At 39.0% G+C, this 16252-nt stretch overlaps 1 protein-coding gene across 12 annotated transcripts in view; it reads left to right on the top strand.

Moving 5' to 3' along the window:
• The window catches only part of TCF7 (transcription factor 7), a 161190-nt gene that overhangs the window by 123101 nt on the left and 21837 nt on the right, over positions 1–16252 (top strand). For 7 of the 12 annotated variants that reach the window (XM_087955302.1, XM_087955305.1, XM_087955303.1 and 4 more), the window contains exons 6-9: positions 351–437; positions 3213–3323; positions 6292–6454; positions 8146–8253. In XM_087955302.1, the coding sequence (XP_087811428.1) occupies positions 351–437; positions 3213–3323; positions 6292–6454; positions 8146–8253 (469 nt within the window). The remainder of the gene's footprint in view (positions 1–350; positions 438–3212; positions 3324–6291; positions 6455–8145; positions 8254–16252) is intronic. The other 5 variants (XM_087955306.1, XM_087955308.1, XM_087955307.1 and 2 more) reach the window with 1 other exon arrangement.

The following is a 16252-nucleotide window of genomic DNA, read 5'->3' as shown; positions in this document are numbered from 1 at the left end:
CTTGATGCATGAGGGAAAGGGTTATGCCAAACATTTCTACCTGATTGGGTGGCTCAACCAGGAATGAAAGCCTACTTCTCTAGCCATATTTCAAAGCTAATCATATAGTCATTACAGGTAGCTTTTAAGCATTGTTGGTGGAGTTCGAGAAAAACTCTAGAGAAAACTCTTCTCTATTCATGTCTACATTTAGACAAAAGCCTATGAGTAACAACAAGTTTTCCTTTCCCCAACATACAAGTTCCCAACTTTAGCCAGCTATGAATCCAGACAAAAAAATGGGGGGGAAAGTATGCAGGAAAAGTGACATGGGTGTAGATGCTTTATAGCCTCTTTCTTCCTGCTCCCAGGCAGAGCCAGCCTGTCTGCCCTTTCCAGTCATGTGGATTTAGACAGCCCTATACGTCGGCGCTTTCTGCTGGGGCTACTTTCTCCAGGTAAGTATAAGCTGCCTGAGCCAGGATATGTTGCTCTGCTTCTGTTGCAATTCAAGCCATGAAAGTTTGCAGGATTTAGGGAGAAGCTCTCATGTCCAGATGGCAGCAACAGGGAAGGAGTTCTCTTATTTTAAGCAGACAAACTTTTCGGACCGAAAATAAATAAACAATTGGATGACCTTCCAGAGGAGAAACACAGTTTGGTTGGGGTCAACAATAGTAGGACAGTAGAGAGAGAGAACCCTCACAAGATGTCGCAAAGCCAAAGAACATGTCTCTTATTGTCAAGTATCTAGGAATGGAAATGAAGGAGAGCTGAAAATGCTCCAATGAGTTTTTATTGTCCACAATTATTTAAGCTCTCTCAAAAATGCTTCTTGTTATATATTAGGTCTCTACCCGCAGTCCTCTTTTCAGATTTTGAAGCTGTGCAGAATTTTGCAAAGGCTCTTTTCTAAGGACTTCAGTAGAATGACGATACATGTCCTTACTAGTGATTCTTTTTCAAACTGTTCTGGGTTCTCAAAAGAGAAAAAGAAGCAATATCTTGTTGGCTACCTTTAAAATAAAATTGTCTACCTGGTGTAGCTTCGAGAAATAATGGACTTCCTTACAACTTTGTTCAATTAGTAATCTTTAACAGAAGTAGAAATTGGGCAGAAAACCTGGTGCACTCAAACTACCAGTTTCTCTGCCTTATGTGCTGCATCCCTTGAGCCCATTTTCGCTTTTTCTCAATTGCACTTTTGTTCTGCTGAGTTACAGAGGGTTTACACTTTTCCCCTCATTCCACCAATATCCTGGTGGCTACAAGCTAGTATCAAATACTAGCTTTGCTTCTATGGAAGTGTGTGGCAAAATGATTTGCAACAGTTGAGGATTGCAATGCAAGTGTGAGTGTGCTATCATACCAGACAAATGCCTAGGTTATTTCTATTTCTCCAGCCACACCTAAGTGGTATGCAGATTTCTCATACAAAACTTTTAAAAAAAGACTTCAGAAGGGGACACATATTTGTCATGGGCTTTCTTGATCATCATAAAAGAATTTGATCTGGGATATGTTCCACTTAGCTGTAAATTTGGGGGAGTTAATTGGAATGAACTAGATGCCAAATTTATTTTCTCTTTACTTGAGAAAATAAATATTTTCTCTTTACTTTACTTTACTGAGAAGGTCCATCTGGAATATACATTAACCTACAGGGAATGTATGTGCAAGCACCATTCATTGCATTTCTCCTCTGGCTTCTGCTTTGTATTGTCCTAATAAGTCTCTTGATGAAGACATTCTGGGAATCATAATGGGGAAAGGCACATCATTATTTTTACTATTATAGTATTATTATGCCATTACCTTAATGTTTACTCTGCCTCAGGCACCTGTGCCTGTCTAAGTATCTTAATATTTAAGATAAATGCATTACAGACCTAGTTATCTGGTAGTTTCATTCTTTGCCATAGCAGCATTCCCATTAACAGCAGAAAATGAGGCAGATTTTTCAGACAAGAACGCACACCTTGACAGATAATGATCAAGCTTCAAGCTATGCCAGTAGATTAATATCAAGCATCATTTCTTTTTGTGCCAACAGAGCTAATGAACAGTTGGTTGTCTCCCATGGGCAAATCTGCTGTCTCAAGCTTTAGTCATGATGCTCAGTAAATTGACAGCATAGTTCGATAATGCTGAAAGTATTCTTCAAAACTGGTGAAGAATGTGCAAACGATTAGCCTATGATCTGTTTTATGAAAACTCAAGGAATGTGGCCCTCACTTTCTAATACCTCTTTGTGTTCAGAATTACTGGAGAAAGGGAAAGGGCCATTCAATATTTGTATAGCACTAAAGCCATAGGATCTCATGCAGATCATAGGAAGTTAGGCTAAGAAATTCTTGGCAAAGAATTGGTATTTAAGCCAAGTCTAGGTCCTCATCTAAAATGGACTTAGTCATCCAACAGCCTAGTTTCCTTGGCAAGAACAACTTGCATAAAATAATTATTGCAAACAACTGAAGCCAGAAAATCAGCATAAAATTTTCCCCAGCCCTTTTTTATTTTTCTTAGAACTTAAACCTGAGGTACAAGTAAGGAACTGTTAAATACAGCTCTTTAATCAAACAGCAAATTAAGTCTTGCAGTCTTTATTTAACTACAGGCATTGTAAGAAGAAAATACCAAGTTGGAGTTGGCGCTGCCTGACTCAGCATTGCCATAAGCTTTACCAAGAGCTGTGTCAAAGCATTCTTGGGTGTCCTCCATCCAGGAAGAATGCTTCCTTACAGAATTTCAGGATAACCAAAGATGATGGCAGCAGATGGGAGGTTGTCATTTTGACATGTAATATTTGTGTTAGTTTTCTCCAACAGCCATTGTAGGGAAAACGACATCAAGTTAGAAAGTGCCACCCAGTGCCACTCTTGTCTCACATTTGTTGAAAACCAAATTCTATTCAAGTGCAGGTTAGCTCTTGGCTGCCATTGCTGTATTTCTCAGTCTAATTCAGAATAGAGCAGCTGAGTGCCCAAGGATCCATTATGCTGCAGTTCCAGAAGAATTTAGAAACCCAGGCTTCAGTTTATATTGTGCTATGTCTCTGGAAATGTCAAGCCTACATGGAAGTCAGCAAACTTTGCTGTTACACCAATGTCCACACACAGTTCTGTGAAACAGTCTCTCCCCACATCTAGAAACAAGTCCAACTACTGTACAAATCCCATTCTAATGTAATGCATTAGAAGTCCAGGCAGTAACAAATCTGTGTTATATTGCAGGATTACACATCCTTTGATGCTTAGCTCTGGAATGCATGCACCAGGCCTCCCACACCCGGGCATCACATCTCCATCTGGGAAACAAGAAATGGATCATTACGACCGAAGCATGTAAGTAGCCAAGAACTGGGTTGAAGATTTATAGGTACTGTGCCATTTATTTATATGTTGCGTTTATATGCTGCTGAATCTTTAAGACTTACAGCAACATAGTAAGACACAATAAACTTTCCACCAGAAAATAAATGTACTACTATGCACAACAAAGATATAACAATGTAGTTTTCAATTTACAACCATTTGTTCAGCCACCGTTTGAAGTTACAGTGGTGCTGAATGTACGGTACTTATGAATGGTCCTCAAAATTGTAGACATTGCAGAGCTCCTGTGATCATCTTTGGAAGTCTGGCCACATTTATGACTGTAGGGACACTTATCCCAACCTTCCTTTTTTTCTTTCCCCAATTTCTGCCCTTTTGTTTGCCCTGCACAGCAGCACTCCTTGGCAGTGGTGGCAACCCTGGGGCTGAAGTAGAGGCCTAAGGCCTTCAGCAATTTCAGTCAGCTGGTCCCCCTCCCAGCCTCTAATTCAGTTCAAGCCCACAACCGGTGGCACAGCTCAAAGCTCTTGCTACCCCACACTCCGCAGTTCCTGCTATACCCATCTTTTCCCTCCTGCTAAAAAGGTGTGCTCAGCCTGCCCTATGTGAGGCAGCATCTGACTCTGCTAGGCCTTCTTCTAGAGTCTACTCACACTATCCTTCAAAAAGCTCATGCTGTTCTTATAATGCTTCAGGATGCCTCAGAGGCTTTTCAAAGGCTTTGTGAAGCATCACAAGAACGGTGCAAATGATTTGGAGAACAGCAGGCATGGCCTTCTCATGAATTTTAGATCATGGGTCGCCAACCATTTGGACCTCAGGGACCACCAAACTCATAATTTTAAATCCCATGGACCAGAGACCCTGGGAAAATCCCCAAAAAAGTCTGCAGGAAAGTTTTCCATCCCGTTTTCCTATCAATCATTCTTTATTTGGAATCACAGGATACCATCTCCAGTTCCATTCTCAGGGGAGAGAGGGAGGGAGGGAGGGAGGGAGGGAGGGAGGGAGAGAGAGAGAGAGAGAGAGAGAGAGAGAGAGAGAGAGAGAGAGAGAGAATTTTAAATCCCATGGACCAGAGACCCTGGGAAAATCCCAAAAAAAGTCTGCAGGAAAATTCCCCATCCCATTTTCCTATCGATCGATCATTCTTTATTTGGGATCGCAGGATGCCATCTCCAGTTCCATTCTCATGGGAAGAGATAGAGAGAGACTTTTGGCTTCATGCAAGGAAAACAGCAGAAGCAGAAGTCTTTCTTTCTCTCCCCCCAAACTCCACCAGGAATGAGTCTTTGAGAGACTTGTTGCATCTTGGAACAGGGTGCATTGCAGGGTCCCAAAGACTCATTTCTGGCGGAGTTTGGGGGAGAGAAAGAAAGACTTTTGCTGCTTTCCTTGCGTGCAGCCAAAAGCAGAAGCAGAAAGAAGCAGCCTGGTGGCGAGGCCAGGTGTGTGGGACGAGTGGGGCAAGTTCCCCCCTCCCTTTCCATCCTCCCCTCACTACCTCATGTTGTTCGCAATGCAAGCAATGCAAGCCTTGTATTCCCATATTGCTTTGGGGATGACATTTTTCTGTGGACCACCAAAATTTTCTCACAGATCACCAGTGGTCCCCGGTACACTGGTTGGTGACCACTGTTTTAGATGGTCTGGGAATTGTGCATGTTATTTGGAGAGTGGCACAAGTGACCTTCAAGAAGAAGACCTTCAAACCAGGCTGGGCACAACTAGTTAGCAGCAGGAGGAAGAAGAAGATGACAAAAATCAGCTGCGGGTAGCATGGCCAGTGAGCACAGGGAAGCAGGACTGACAGAAGTGGCAGAATGCAAAGTGGCCATAAGGGCAGAGATTGGGGAGGGGGGCGTTGATAAGAGGATGGGAGAATTGAAAAGGAGGCAGTTCCAAATTTAAGGGACTAGGAGGGACCAAGCTGGGAGAGGCTTGGGTCAGTTGGTAATGGTGGCAATGGGGAGTGCTAGGATTGCTTTCACTAAGTGTCAGATCATGCTTTATGACCACTTCATTTATCAATGGAAATTCTGGTCCCAATTACCACCATAGCTCAAGAACTACATATAATTAATAATAATTAATATCCAAGTAATAATTATTTATATCCATCCATAAAGGTGATCCAGAAAAGTTCAGTCTGTAAAAAGTCTCTGGAAGGCTGTCTTAGAAGGGGGCAGCCATGATAGAAATACAGTACTTTCTGACCTCTGCCTTCCTCACTTCACAGAACACTTGTCATAAGCTGCTTCTCCTAAGGCACAGGTGTCAAACTCACAGCATCACATTGCCATCAGGTGACATTTCGCAACGGTTTTCACCTTCACCGAGCTGGGGTGGGCGTGGCCTGCATGGGACGCATCTGGCTTGTGGGCTGCCAGTATGACACCCTTGTCCTAAAGGAACTTCTTCAGGTGGGAGGAATCTGGCAAGAATAGGTGGTCTGATATGTTCTCCTGGCATGCTCCCTACCAGTTTCATCTCTTGGAAGAGCAGCTGCTGCTTCTCATTTACAAAGCCATTGTCCACAAGCCTCATGTTAAGGGTTACAGGTTGGAAGGTTGCACTCTATGCTCGTTACTCATCAGACCTAATCAGGAACACATCTGTTGTAACAGTTCAAAAACAATATCTTCCATCCTACCAGGCAAAGTAATGAACATGGTGGTTCCTACATGAATATTTCATATATCAGATTAACAAAGCAAATTAATTGAACTGGATCGATTCAATAGGATGTTTTGTAAAATATTTTGGACCATAGAGACCCCAAAATTATATCTCCAGCGATAATGTCTTAGAGTTGGCTACCATTAGAAAACATATTTTGCTCTTTTAATGTTTAACCTTTGGCTCATGGGTTTTTAATCCTACACTGTCAATCCTTATTGTTTATTATTTTCTAAGAGGCTGCAGTCCTGAAGTAAGACCCTGTATTATCAATGGGTTATTTTCTCTTTCATATAAGGAAGTCACAATCAGAACCCAAGAGAGAAAAGGAAGCTAAGAAGCCTACCATTAAGAAGCCTTTGAATGCTTTTATGTTGTACATGAAAGAAATGCGGGCAAAGGTCATTGCTGAATGCACCTTGAAGGAAAGCGCCGCAATCAACCAAATTTTAGGAAGACGGGTAAGAGCACAAGTGGTCTGTCTTGTTTTGATTGATATATAGGCATTAGGAAAGGTTCACAGTGAATGAGTTGTTTGGTTTTTCAGAAATTCTGGATTTTAGTTGTAAACATTATTTTCAGCTGAGATATTGCTCCAATGGATTGGGAAAGAGGCTGGTGAAAGGCTCTGAAAATTATTCTCCTATATAGGTGAATAGTCCAGCTGTATAGTGGCCTGACTGGTGTGCAGTTTGCAGTATACCAACACGCTTTTCCATAGCTGAGATCTGTATGGTTTTTGCTGCATCTTCTCCATATTTAGACTTTAATGGTCCCTGTAACTGTTTCAGTGCATTTGGATGGGCTTTGAAAATGTAATGAAATTTATAATAAAACTTCTGCACTGCTGCAGAAAGGACTGCTTAAGAAAATACAACACACACACACACACACAAACATTTTGCTTTTTCCAGTTTGTTTTCGGAAGATTGTTTTGAAGTCCCTGCATCAGCAGATTATGAATTAGTTTTCATTATCCTTGACTTTCAAAACATGTCAGGAAACTCAAAATGATTATTTGTAGATCACTTTCTACATCTAAAATATTTTTCCTTCCACAAAGTACGGATCCACACAACACTGTAAGGCAGGTGCCAACTATTGTCATTTTGGAGAGGGGATGTAGTATGAGAAATGACCTACCAAAGGTTGCTCAACTAATTTATTATAGCTGAGGAAGCTTTTTCATTTTGATTTTCAGAGACCAGTGATATTTTAATTTACTTTTTTGGCCAATCATATAATTTAACTTTCAATTTTATCCCAAATTCTGATCTTATTTTAAATAGTAAAAAATGTAAAGTGGATATATATACTCATTAAAAAAGTAAAAACAATTGCTGGTGAATTTGGTCAAAATCTTCTATTCCTAAATTTAACAATGTGCAAGGATTTAGTTTATTTATAGAACAAGAGATTGAATTCTCTTTTATTTAATAAACTTTTGCTGTTGCTTCCTCCACAGAGAACTTCAGTTTCCATAAAAACTGATAAGCACAGGCATATGCAAATGAATAACAGTGACTGTATTAGTAATTAGTGATTTGGGGATTTGAGAAATGAAGAAATGCTAAAATAAAATTGCTATTGCTGCATCTTTTTTTCCATGCTCTGGTACAGAAAACTCGTAGGTGGAAGGGGGAAATGGAGCATTACCTAATCACAAGAGTTGAAACTGTACTGTTTTTCCTGCTGGCCATTCTTCAGATTCACTGCTGTGAGATGGTGGCTATATAAATCGATGTAATTAATAAACAAATGTCTAGAAGTTGTAGTTCAGCAACATCTGCAGAGTCACTAATTCCTCATTCTCCTCTGCTATGTGGATTATTCTTCTTTCATGTGTTTATCAAGATCAGATGTATGCAACAGAGTGTTTCCAAATACCATATATAAAGTTAAGGGCTGAATCTTTGGGAACATGTTGATCTTCCTTCCACCCATCTTGCATCTATGCAATGAATTAGATGTTAAAAGAGAATTAAGATTTCTAGATATATTTTAGATCTTGCTTAAGAATGTGGCTGGTTGCTGCTGATGGGAGCTAAAATCTACCAACACCTGGGAGGCAACAGTACCCTTTTCTGATCTCAGGATGTGACACCACTGTAAATATCTTGGGTGCTCATTGTTTTCTATGGTTCCTTTTCAGTGGCACGCATTGTCACGAGAGGAGCAAGCCAAGTATTATGAACTGGCCCGCAAGGAAAGGCAGCTTCACATGCAGCTTTATCCTGGCTGGTCTGCAAGAGATAACTATGTGAGTATTTGGGATCTGTGGTGTGGTAGCAGAGTTTGTGTGGGACACTAGATATTTTTGCTTCATAAATAACTCCAGGCTTCTTCATCTTTGCCACTAATGGCTTTCAGTTATCTGCCTTAGTAGTTTGCAAGTGATGCCAACCCAGTGAGAGACTTCATTGAAGACTGGTTTCAAAAGCTTTAACTAGATTATCTGAACTATGAATAGTAAAGGTCATATGAAACTGGTAGAAGTGGTAGAAGAAGACCAAGCAATATTGATGACAAGAATATTTTATTTTGTATTTTACCCTGAAAACGTTCTGAGCTTAACATTGAAAAGAACTTTTCTAAGTTCAGTGGGATTCTCTTTTCTGCTGCCCTGCCATCACTTTCTCACAATATATTGCAAGTCATAATTCACACATACACAAGCTCCTGCTTTCAGATGAATCTTTCTCAAGGGGTGAAGGAGGATTGGGGGAGTGAGGGGGGGGGAGAGAATTGACAGCAAATTGTGCTCAAGAATTAGTGGTATCACTGTCCAAGGAGTGGGAGCACGAGGAAAGGTTCTTCCATTGAGTTTAGGATGTGAATTCAATAGGTTATTATAAGCCAGAATATTGAGAGTAGATTAAAACTCTACTGTAACTGCCCTTCAGGCACTGGTTTCAGCAGGATCTTATAACGTTAACTTCAATGCAACTCAAAAAGAGGTTCAATGTATTTAGTGCCATTATCTCTATTTGCCATGAGAATGGATGATTGTGTTTGTCCACAATTCCTCTGATTGGGTCACAGACAGACATATTGGGAAAGGGGTATTCTAAAATACGCTGAGTATTTACAGCTGGGGGTTTATAAATCTGCTTTTTGATAGGTTTCTATTTTGTACACTTCATTTTCTTTCCTAGTTTGGTTTCCTGTTTATTTATTTTGCCAATATATATGACACCCTGCTGAACCTTATCTTCCTCTTCCCTCCCCCTCATTTCCCCAGAGTGGTATTTAGGGCCTATTCTCTTAAACTGATTCCTGCTGGGATCTATCATTTCGACTTTCAATATTTGTTTTCTATTCGAAACAGCAGACCTGTAAGCATTTCTTTCTTTGCATAGTTTTTACATACCTTAGCATAATTTTCTCTTTTTTTATACAGCATTTTGACATTAATTGCAATTATCTCTGACTGGGTACCTCAGATTATCTAAGGCTCCATCTCTACACATCCTTCATTTTGTTTCATTTTTATATTCTCCATTCTATCCAGACAGAATAAATAAAACGTAAAGATGTTTTTCTTTCTTATATTTACACAAGATGTTATTTCCAACTTTTGAATATTGATTTTAAAAATTGTGGTATTTTCTTTCACCTTATTCTCCTTTATTCTTGTCTTCCCTTTAGCTTTTACTTGTTTCATTCTATCTCTATCCTCTTTTTTTACTCTTTTTACTTACTTTTCTCACCAACATGGTTTTGTTTTCTGTATGTTATTTGTTTTATAGTAAATATTCCTTTCCCTGGACTTTTTTCCTTAATAAATCTCTATATAGTTTTTTAAAAAACCCTTGGCTACTCATTTATCTTCTCTATTTGTCACCATGTGGCTTCTTCTCTGTAAGAACTATATATTACTATCCTTTGCATTGACTTCCACTTATTTTATATTTTATGCCTCTGCCCATAATTTATGGTTCCCACAAGACCTGCATCTCCACAACCTTACCTTGGTTTACCCAGTGGTTAAAAATGTATTTCTTTTCCTGAACGTTTACTTTTGACTTCTGCTACCTTTTTTTATTCTCTATCTTTTCTCTGTCCCTTTTTTGTTGTTGAGCTTGATGCTTTATGAGTAGAGGGCCATAAAACATTCTGCTATGAAATGTTCCAATCTCAAAACAGGATATTTTTCCAAATGCTCTAGGTTTACCATGTGACATTCCAAGTATTCAGAAAGTATCCAATCTTGAAATGGGCCATTCCAAAAAATGATCTCAATTATTCACAGCCCATTTTCAGATTAGAAAGAATATGAAATCTTTGAAGCCTCCTATTTCACAGTCAAAACATTCCATTCCAAAATGTTTTGGAACGTGTGTCTTTATGAACAACCAAAATAAATGGCATCTTTATAGTTGGACACACAATTTGGCATTTTTATCCACAATTTGGCATTTTTATCCACTGAGTCCTTGCCAAGGACCTGGGATAGGCAGATGTTCTTGTTTAATAACATTAAAGGGATTGTTACAAGATGTACGCTCTTCCAAGTAAAGCTGTCTCTTGCAATTGACTGATGGTGACTTTGTCCATGCTGATAGTGTTCAAGTGATGGTTCAGAATTTGGAATTGTGCCTGAGGTGCCTATTACTACTGGTACTGTCATTGCTTTCTTTTGCCACAGCCTTGCTTCTTTTTGCAGGTCTTTGTATTTTGTGATTTCTCTCCAATTCTTCCTCTTCTATTCTGTTTCCAGGTATTGCAATATCTACTATCCAGATTTTTTAGTCTTTTCTATCAATTGTTTAGTCTGGAGTGTTGTGTGACAAATGCTTATCTGTTTAAATTCTGAAGTTTCAGAGGACTTTAGCTTCTTCATTTGTTATTAATTTGTCTGTTTTATTGTTCCATCAGTACTTGTTTGCAGGCAAGTGATATTTCTTACAGATATTCCAATGCACCATTGTTGCTATTTTGTCATCCCATTGTTTGTGGTCAGTCTACACAATCTTCTTGAAGCAACCAATTAGTTGGTTTCTTCAGCTTCTTTGTAGGGACAGCATTTGTTCTCTATTGCCATCTTCTCAATTCTGGCTTTTGTTCTTAAAGTGTGATCTTGTACAGCCAGAATTGTCTCTTTTTTCTGCACTTAGCCATTACCTGATCATGTTGTTATCAGCTTTGCCTGCTACTTTTTTTGTGCGTCCTGGCCATGTAATATTTTGCCTTGCTATGTCTCTTTTCTATTTTTTTTTTTAATTTGATTTTTCTTGTAGGCCAGTTTGGTATCTTTGGCATTTAGTAAACTTTCATAGTATACTAGCTTCAGTGCCTCTGCTTCACTGTCTTTCCAATATTCTTCTAATGCCCTTTTCCAATTTTTTGTCTGCCTATGTCCTTGCATCATTCCATGCTCACCTACGCTCCTTGGTAAGTAGACGGCCATAGAATGTTACAAGGACACCAGACAGTTGAAAAAGAGAAGAGGGGCATTGGAAAATTATTTGAAGGACAGAGAAGAAGACATTATTCAGAGCTCCTTCCCTTAAATGGGATTGGGCATTAAAAAGGCTAAATTTCTCCTGACAAGATTGCCTCAAGAATATTCAAACTATGTAAGTGACAATAAAAGCTAGATCCTTTTTTGGTGTTAAGCAAATGTTTAGATGTGATGCCTGACTAAGATACTTAATTCTTGTGTGGGGGGAAAATAAGCAATTGCTTTAAGGTGGATCTTCACCTTGAAATTGTATAAGGATTTAATTTTTTAAACATCTCTTTATTAATTAATTGATTGCTGTCATCAAGAAACTATTTATTTCCTCCTCATGCTGACAATATAAAATTGGTTAAAAAAAATAATCAGGCAATAAGAAGAATTTTTGTATTTTAAATTTACATGAGTTTGAATTAGATTGTGCCCATTATAAATAATGAAAATTACAATAGGGAAAAGGAGAAAGGCTTTGGTAGTATTCTCAAAGTAAATAATAATCAGAAATTAATGTTTCATGTATAATTATTAGTATAAATGATTTCTCTCTCTCTCAACAACATACTTTACCGTATTATTCTTGTATGTGAATATTATAGCTGCATTCAGGCAGTTTAATATTGCTAGATCTAAATTGTCCTTAGTCCAGAGAAATTGCTGCAGGCTTTCATGCAGATAGCCCTTGCTTAAGGACTCTTGCCACTGAAACAGGAACTCCATCATAACATTAAGCAAGAAATCACATGACCACAACAGATTTATGACCTCACTTTTGCCATGGTTGTTAAGTGAATCACTTTTGATCATTAAGCAAGACACCACTTAAACACGATTTGTGATTTTACTGCCATTGACTCTACTTGTCAAAAGCTGGCTGTAAAGTGTACAAATGGTGATCATATGACTGCGGGGAAACTGTGATGGTCATAAGTTCAAGGACCAGTGTGACCACTGTCAAACAATTGCTAAACAGGGCACTTGTTATGTGAGAATACTGCACTTTTCTTTATGCAGGTCTATGGAAGATCTAGATCTAGGTTAATAATTCACATTGCATTTGAGGACGAACACTTCAGGGAAAATATTCCTTAGAAATCTGGATACATCTTGTGAATAGTGCAAAAGGGATGGATTTCTTTGCAGTATAATGCAACAGGGATGCACCATTGCATATTTTATAGCAGTTCACTATGCAAAAAAATGGAAAGAGATAACAGAAAGAAGATTCATATCGGGATATAGCTGCACTTGACTTCATCTTGAAATGTAACAAAGAAAAAAAATCATTAAAACAATATTCAGAAAGAGATAAGCTTCACCAGGCTTCTTTAAATTTGATGGTGCCTTCCCTGATGCTTATCTCAGCAGGTTGCAACACGTGATTTGATATCAGAAGTTAAGTATAATCAGCTCTGGACAGTACTTGGAAGAGTTCCAATAAGGAATTGCAGAGTTGTTGACTAGGCTGTGAGTTTGAAAAACAAAACTAAAAAGAGAGCCACAACATTTCCATAACACTGCTTAGAACATGGGTCTCCAACTTTGGCAACTTTAAGACCTGTAGACTTCAATGCCCAGAATTCCCCAGCTAGTGAATGCTGGCTGGGGAATTCTGGGAGCTGAAGTCCACAAGTAGAAGACTGCATAGATGTAGTTAATTGGTGGCAAGCTAAGTTTAGGGCTATCTACTTTTATTTACATACATCTCTATTCCTTCTGCAAAGGATCCTGCAAAAGAACCTAAACTTTGAGGTTTTTGTCTGAATGAATCAGCACAAAAACGCCCCCCCACCCCCACCCCAAAAAAACCTTTCAGAAGGAAAATGAAAAGCCCAGAAGATAAATTCCATAACTTTGGTCTGAGATTTTATGACTAAATGTAAAAGAAGGATTCTGCACATTATACCTCCAGTTCGTTTGCAATCTTTCCTTTAAATTTTCCCTGACTTCTCTGTTTACTATTTTGCTTAAAGAATCCACTTTTTCTTCAGAGGAAAAGGCAATCATTGGGCATTGGGATGATAAAAATTGTGAATGCAATCACATGTAAGTATGCAAGTGTAGGCAGGCAAATGTCCATTTTAAATCTTGAAGAAGTGCCTAATGTCATGCCCAAATTATTAGGGTCAGTTAACTATTTCAGGACAGACTAATAGTGGTGTTGTGGGTAATATGTCAGACTGATGGGAGAACCTAGGTTTACATGTAATTATGGTTACTAGATGAATTTGACTGGCACGTGACTGGCAGATGGCTTTTTACTGGCTGATGATGCTCAGAAGCAAAGAGCAGCAAAACCAGTTGGCTTAACCAATGGGTTGGTTTAACATCCCTTGCATGTATAAAATCAAGGTACTATCTTGAGATGGACAAAATAAGTTTATGCAGGGGCTGATTTCTGCTTGCTCACATATGATTGGAAGGCTAATTGTGGAGCCCTGGAAAAATGTCTTCACTCTGATGAAAATTAATATTTAGGCAATTATGTACTTGCAGGATATTATTGTTGTTTTTTTAAAACTGCAATAGGAACTTGAAATAGCATAAATAAGTAGTATATGGGGAACAGCTGTTAAATTATGTCTTTATCTGACTTTGTTTTAAAAAAAATATTTAAAAGAGATGCCTTTACAGCTTTTTGGACCGAACAGCTAGCAGGAAGCTTGCAGTTTGGAAAGCAAAACAATGCACACTTGTGTGCATGGTCTTTTACTTACATTCGGAATCTCTCATGCCCACTCATTTTTAAAACCTTTGGAAAAGCCAATAACTGTTAAATTAACTTATATATGCCTCTATTAATTAACACATTCCACCAAGTGAGAAGTTGGATTGTCTTTCTCGATGATCTAAAACAGTGGTCATCAACCAGTGGGCCGGGGACCACTGGTGGTCCGCAAGAAAATTTTGGTGGTCCGCAGAGAAATAGCACCCCCAAAGCAATAATCCTGGCTGCTCTGCCGACATGGCCCATGGGAACACAAGGCTTACATTGCTTGCATTGCGAACAACATGAGGCAGTGAGGGGAGGATGGAAAGGGAGGGGGGAACTTGCCCCATGCGCCTCACCTGGCCACGGGACTGCTTCTTTCTGCTTCTTTCTTCTTCTGCTTTTGGCTGCACGCAAGGAAAGCAGCAAAAGTCTTTCTTTCTCTCCCCCAAACTCTGCCAGAAATGAGTCTTTGGGACCCTGAAATGCATCCTGCTCCAAGATGCAACAAGTCTCTCAAAAACTCATTCCTGGCGGAATTTTGGGGGAGAGAAAGAAAGACTTCTGCTTCTGCTGTTTTCCTTGCATGAAGCCAAAAGTCTCTCTCTATCTCTTCCCATGAGAATGGAACTGGAGATGGTATCCTGCGATCCCAAATAAAGAATGATCGATCGATAGGAAAACGGGATGGGGAATTTTCCTGCAGACTTTTTTGGGGATTTTCCCAGGGTCTCTGGTCCATGGGATTTAAAATTATGAGTTTGGTGGTCCCTGAGGTCCAAATTGTTTGCGACTCGTGATCTAAAACACTTTAAGACAACTTTCTTTAATCTGGTGTTCCAGATGAAACCAGCTTGGACCACAACTTCCAAAATTTGACTGATTTGCCAAATTCTGATCGAAAGCCAAATCCACTTCTTCCAGAAGGCACCCACTTTGGAAAATTAGCAATAGCCATAGCACTTAGAATATACCTCTTCATATTGCTTTATAGCCCTCTCTAAGCGTTTTTCAGATATTGTACCCAACAATCTAGGTCCTCATTTTACCGATCTCAGAAGGATGGAAGGCTGAGTCAACCTGGAGCCAGTAAGAATTGAACTCCTAACAGTGAGCAGTGAATTAGCCTGCAGCACTCTGCAGTCTAAGCATTGTGTACCATAGCTCAGGCAAAAAGACAGACTTTTGTCTCCATAGTATGGATTCAGAACAGTTTGTGGTCTGACCATACTAGTCTTATTCTTAATGTAACAATGCTTATCAACATGACCAGCTGACTTAACATCATGCATGTCTTTCACTCTTTAGTCAGATATGCTATGATAGGAATTATAGTTCATTTTACTACATCATTTTTCCTCACATCTATCAACAGGAAGGGAGAATTGCTATTAAAAGTGGTAAATCTTAGAAAATATTCTGTCATATCCTTGAACCTTTTATTGGCAAGCAGCAAACTTCATTAGTTGATAGATTCAGTCAACATATGTTTGTTTCAATTGTTGGAGTCCTAAAAAAAAAACCAACTACTAGTACACTTTGTCTTCTTATTGGGCACAGTTTCTTCCTATTTATCATTTAGGGAGTCATGGCCTGTCTCACGTTCTTTTTCATCCTTCTGAACACCCACAGTCGGAATTTGAAGGTACTGAGTATTGTTTCTGACTTCTAGTGGAGACTATATTTTCATTTTTTGCTCTTGGTTTTTACTTTCACCCAGTGCATTTGATAGTGCCTTTTCCTCTGTCTACTTGTTTTTTTTTTTAAACTATGGAGCTTCCTTTCTTAAAGGGTAGCAATTTGAGCTCCAATTCCATGGCTTTTTCTCAAGGCTTGCCATACATTTGCATTTGCTGCAAATGTATTCCAGCTTGTTTTCAGAAAGGAAGACAAAAACCACAAACATTGCAGGTCACAATTGCAAATCCTTGTTTGTTGGTCTTCAGGTTATCTTCATAAAGCGCTTCAAGTAGAAAGGCTTTTATTTTGTTGTTGTTCCTTAGGCTCTTACATTATTCAAGTACAATTGGCTTAGAGGTAAATTGGTCAGAGTCTCCCACAAGACTCTCCAGGCAAACTAGTTTAGTAATC

Source organism: Notechis scutatus, chromosome 2 (assembly GCF_049901735.1).
Source record: "Notechis scutatus isolate UNSWTSFEM ecotype Mainland chromosome 2, rNotScu1.2, whole genome shotgun sequence".
Lineage (NCBI taxonomy): Eukaryota > Metazoa > Chordata > Lepidosauria > Squamata > Elapidae > Notechis > Notechis scutatus.
Note: the sequence above shows the minus strand (reverse complement) of the source record. Positions and strands in the feature narration are given on the sequence as shown.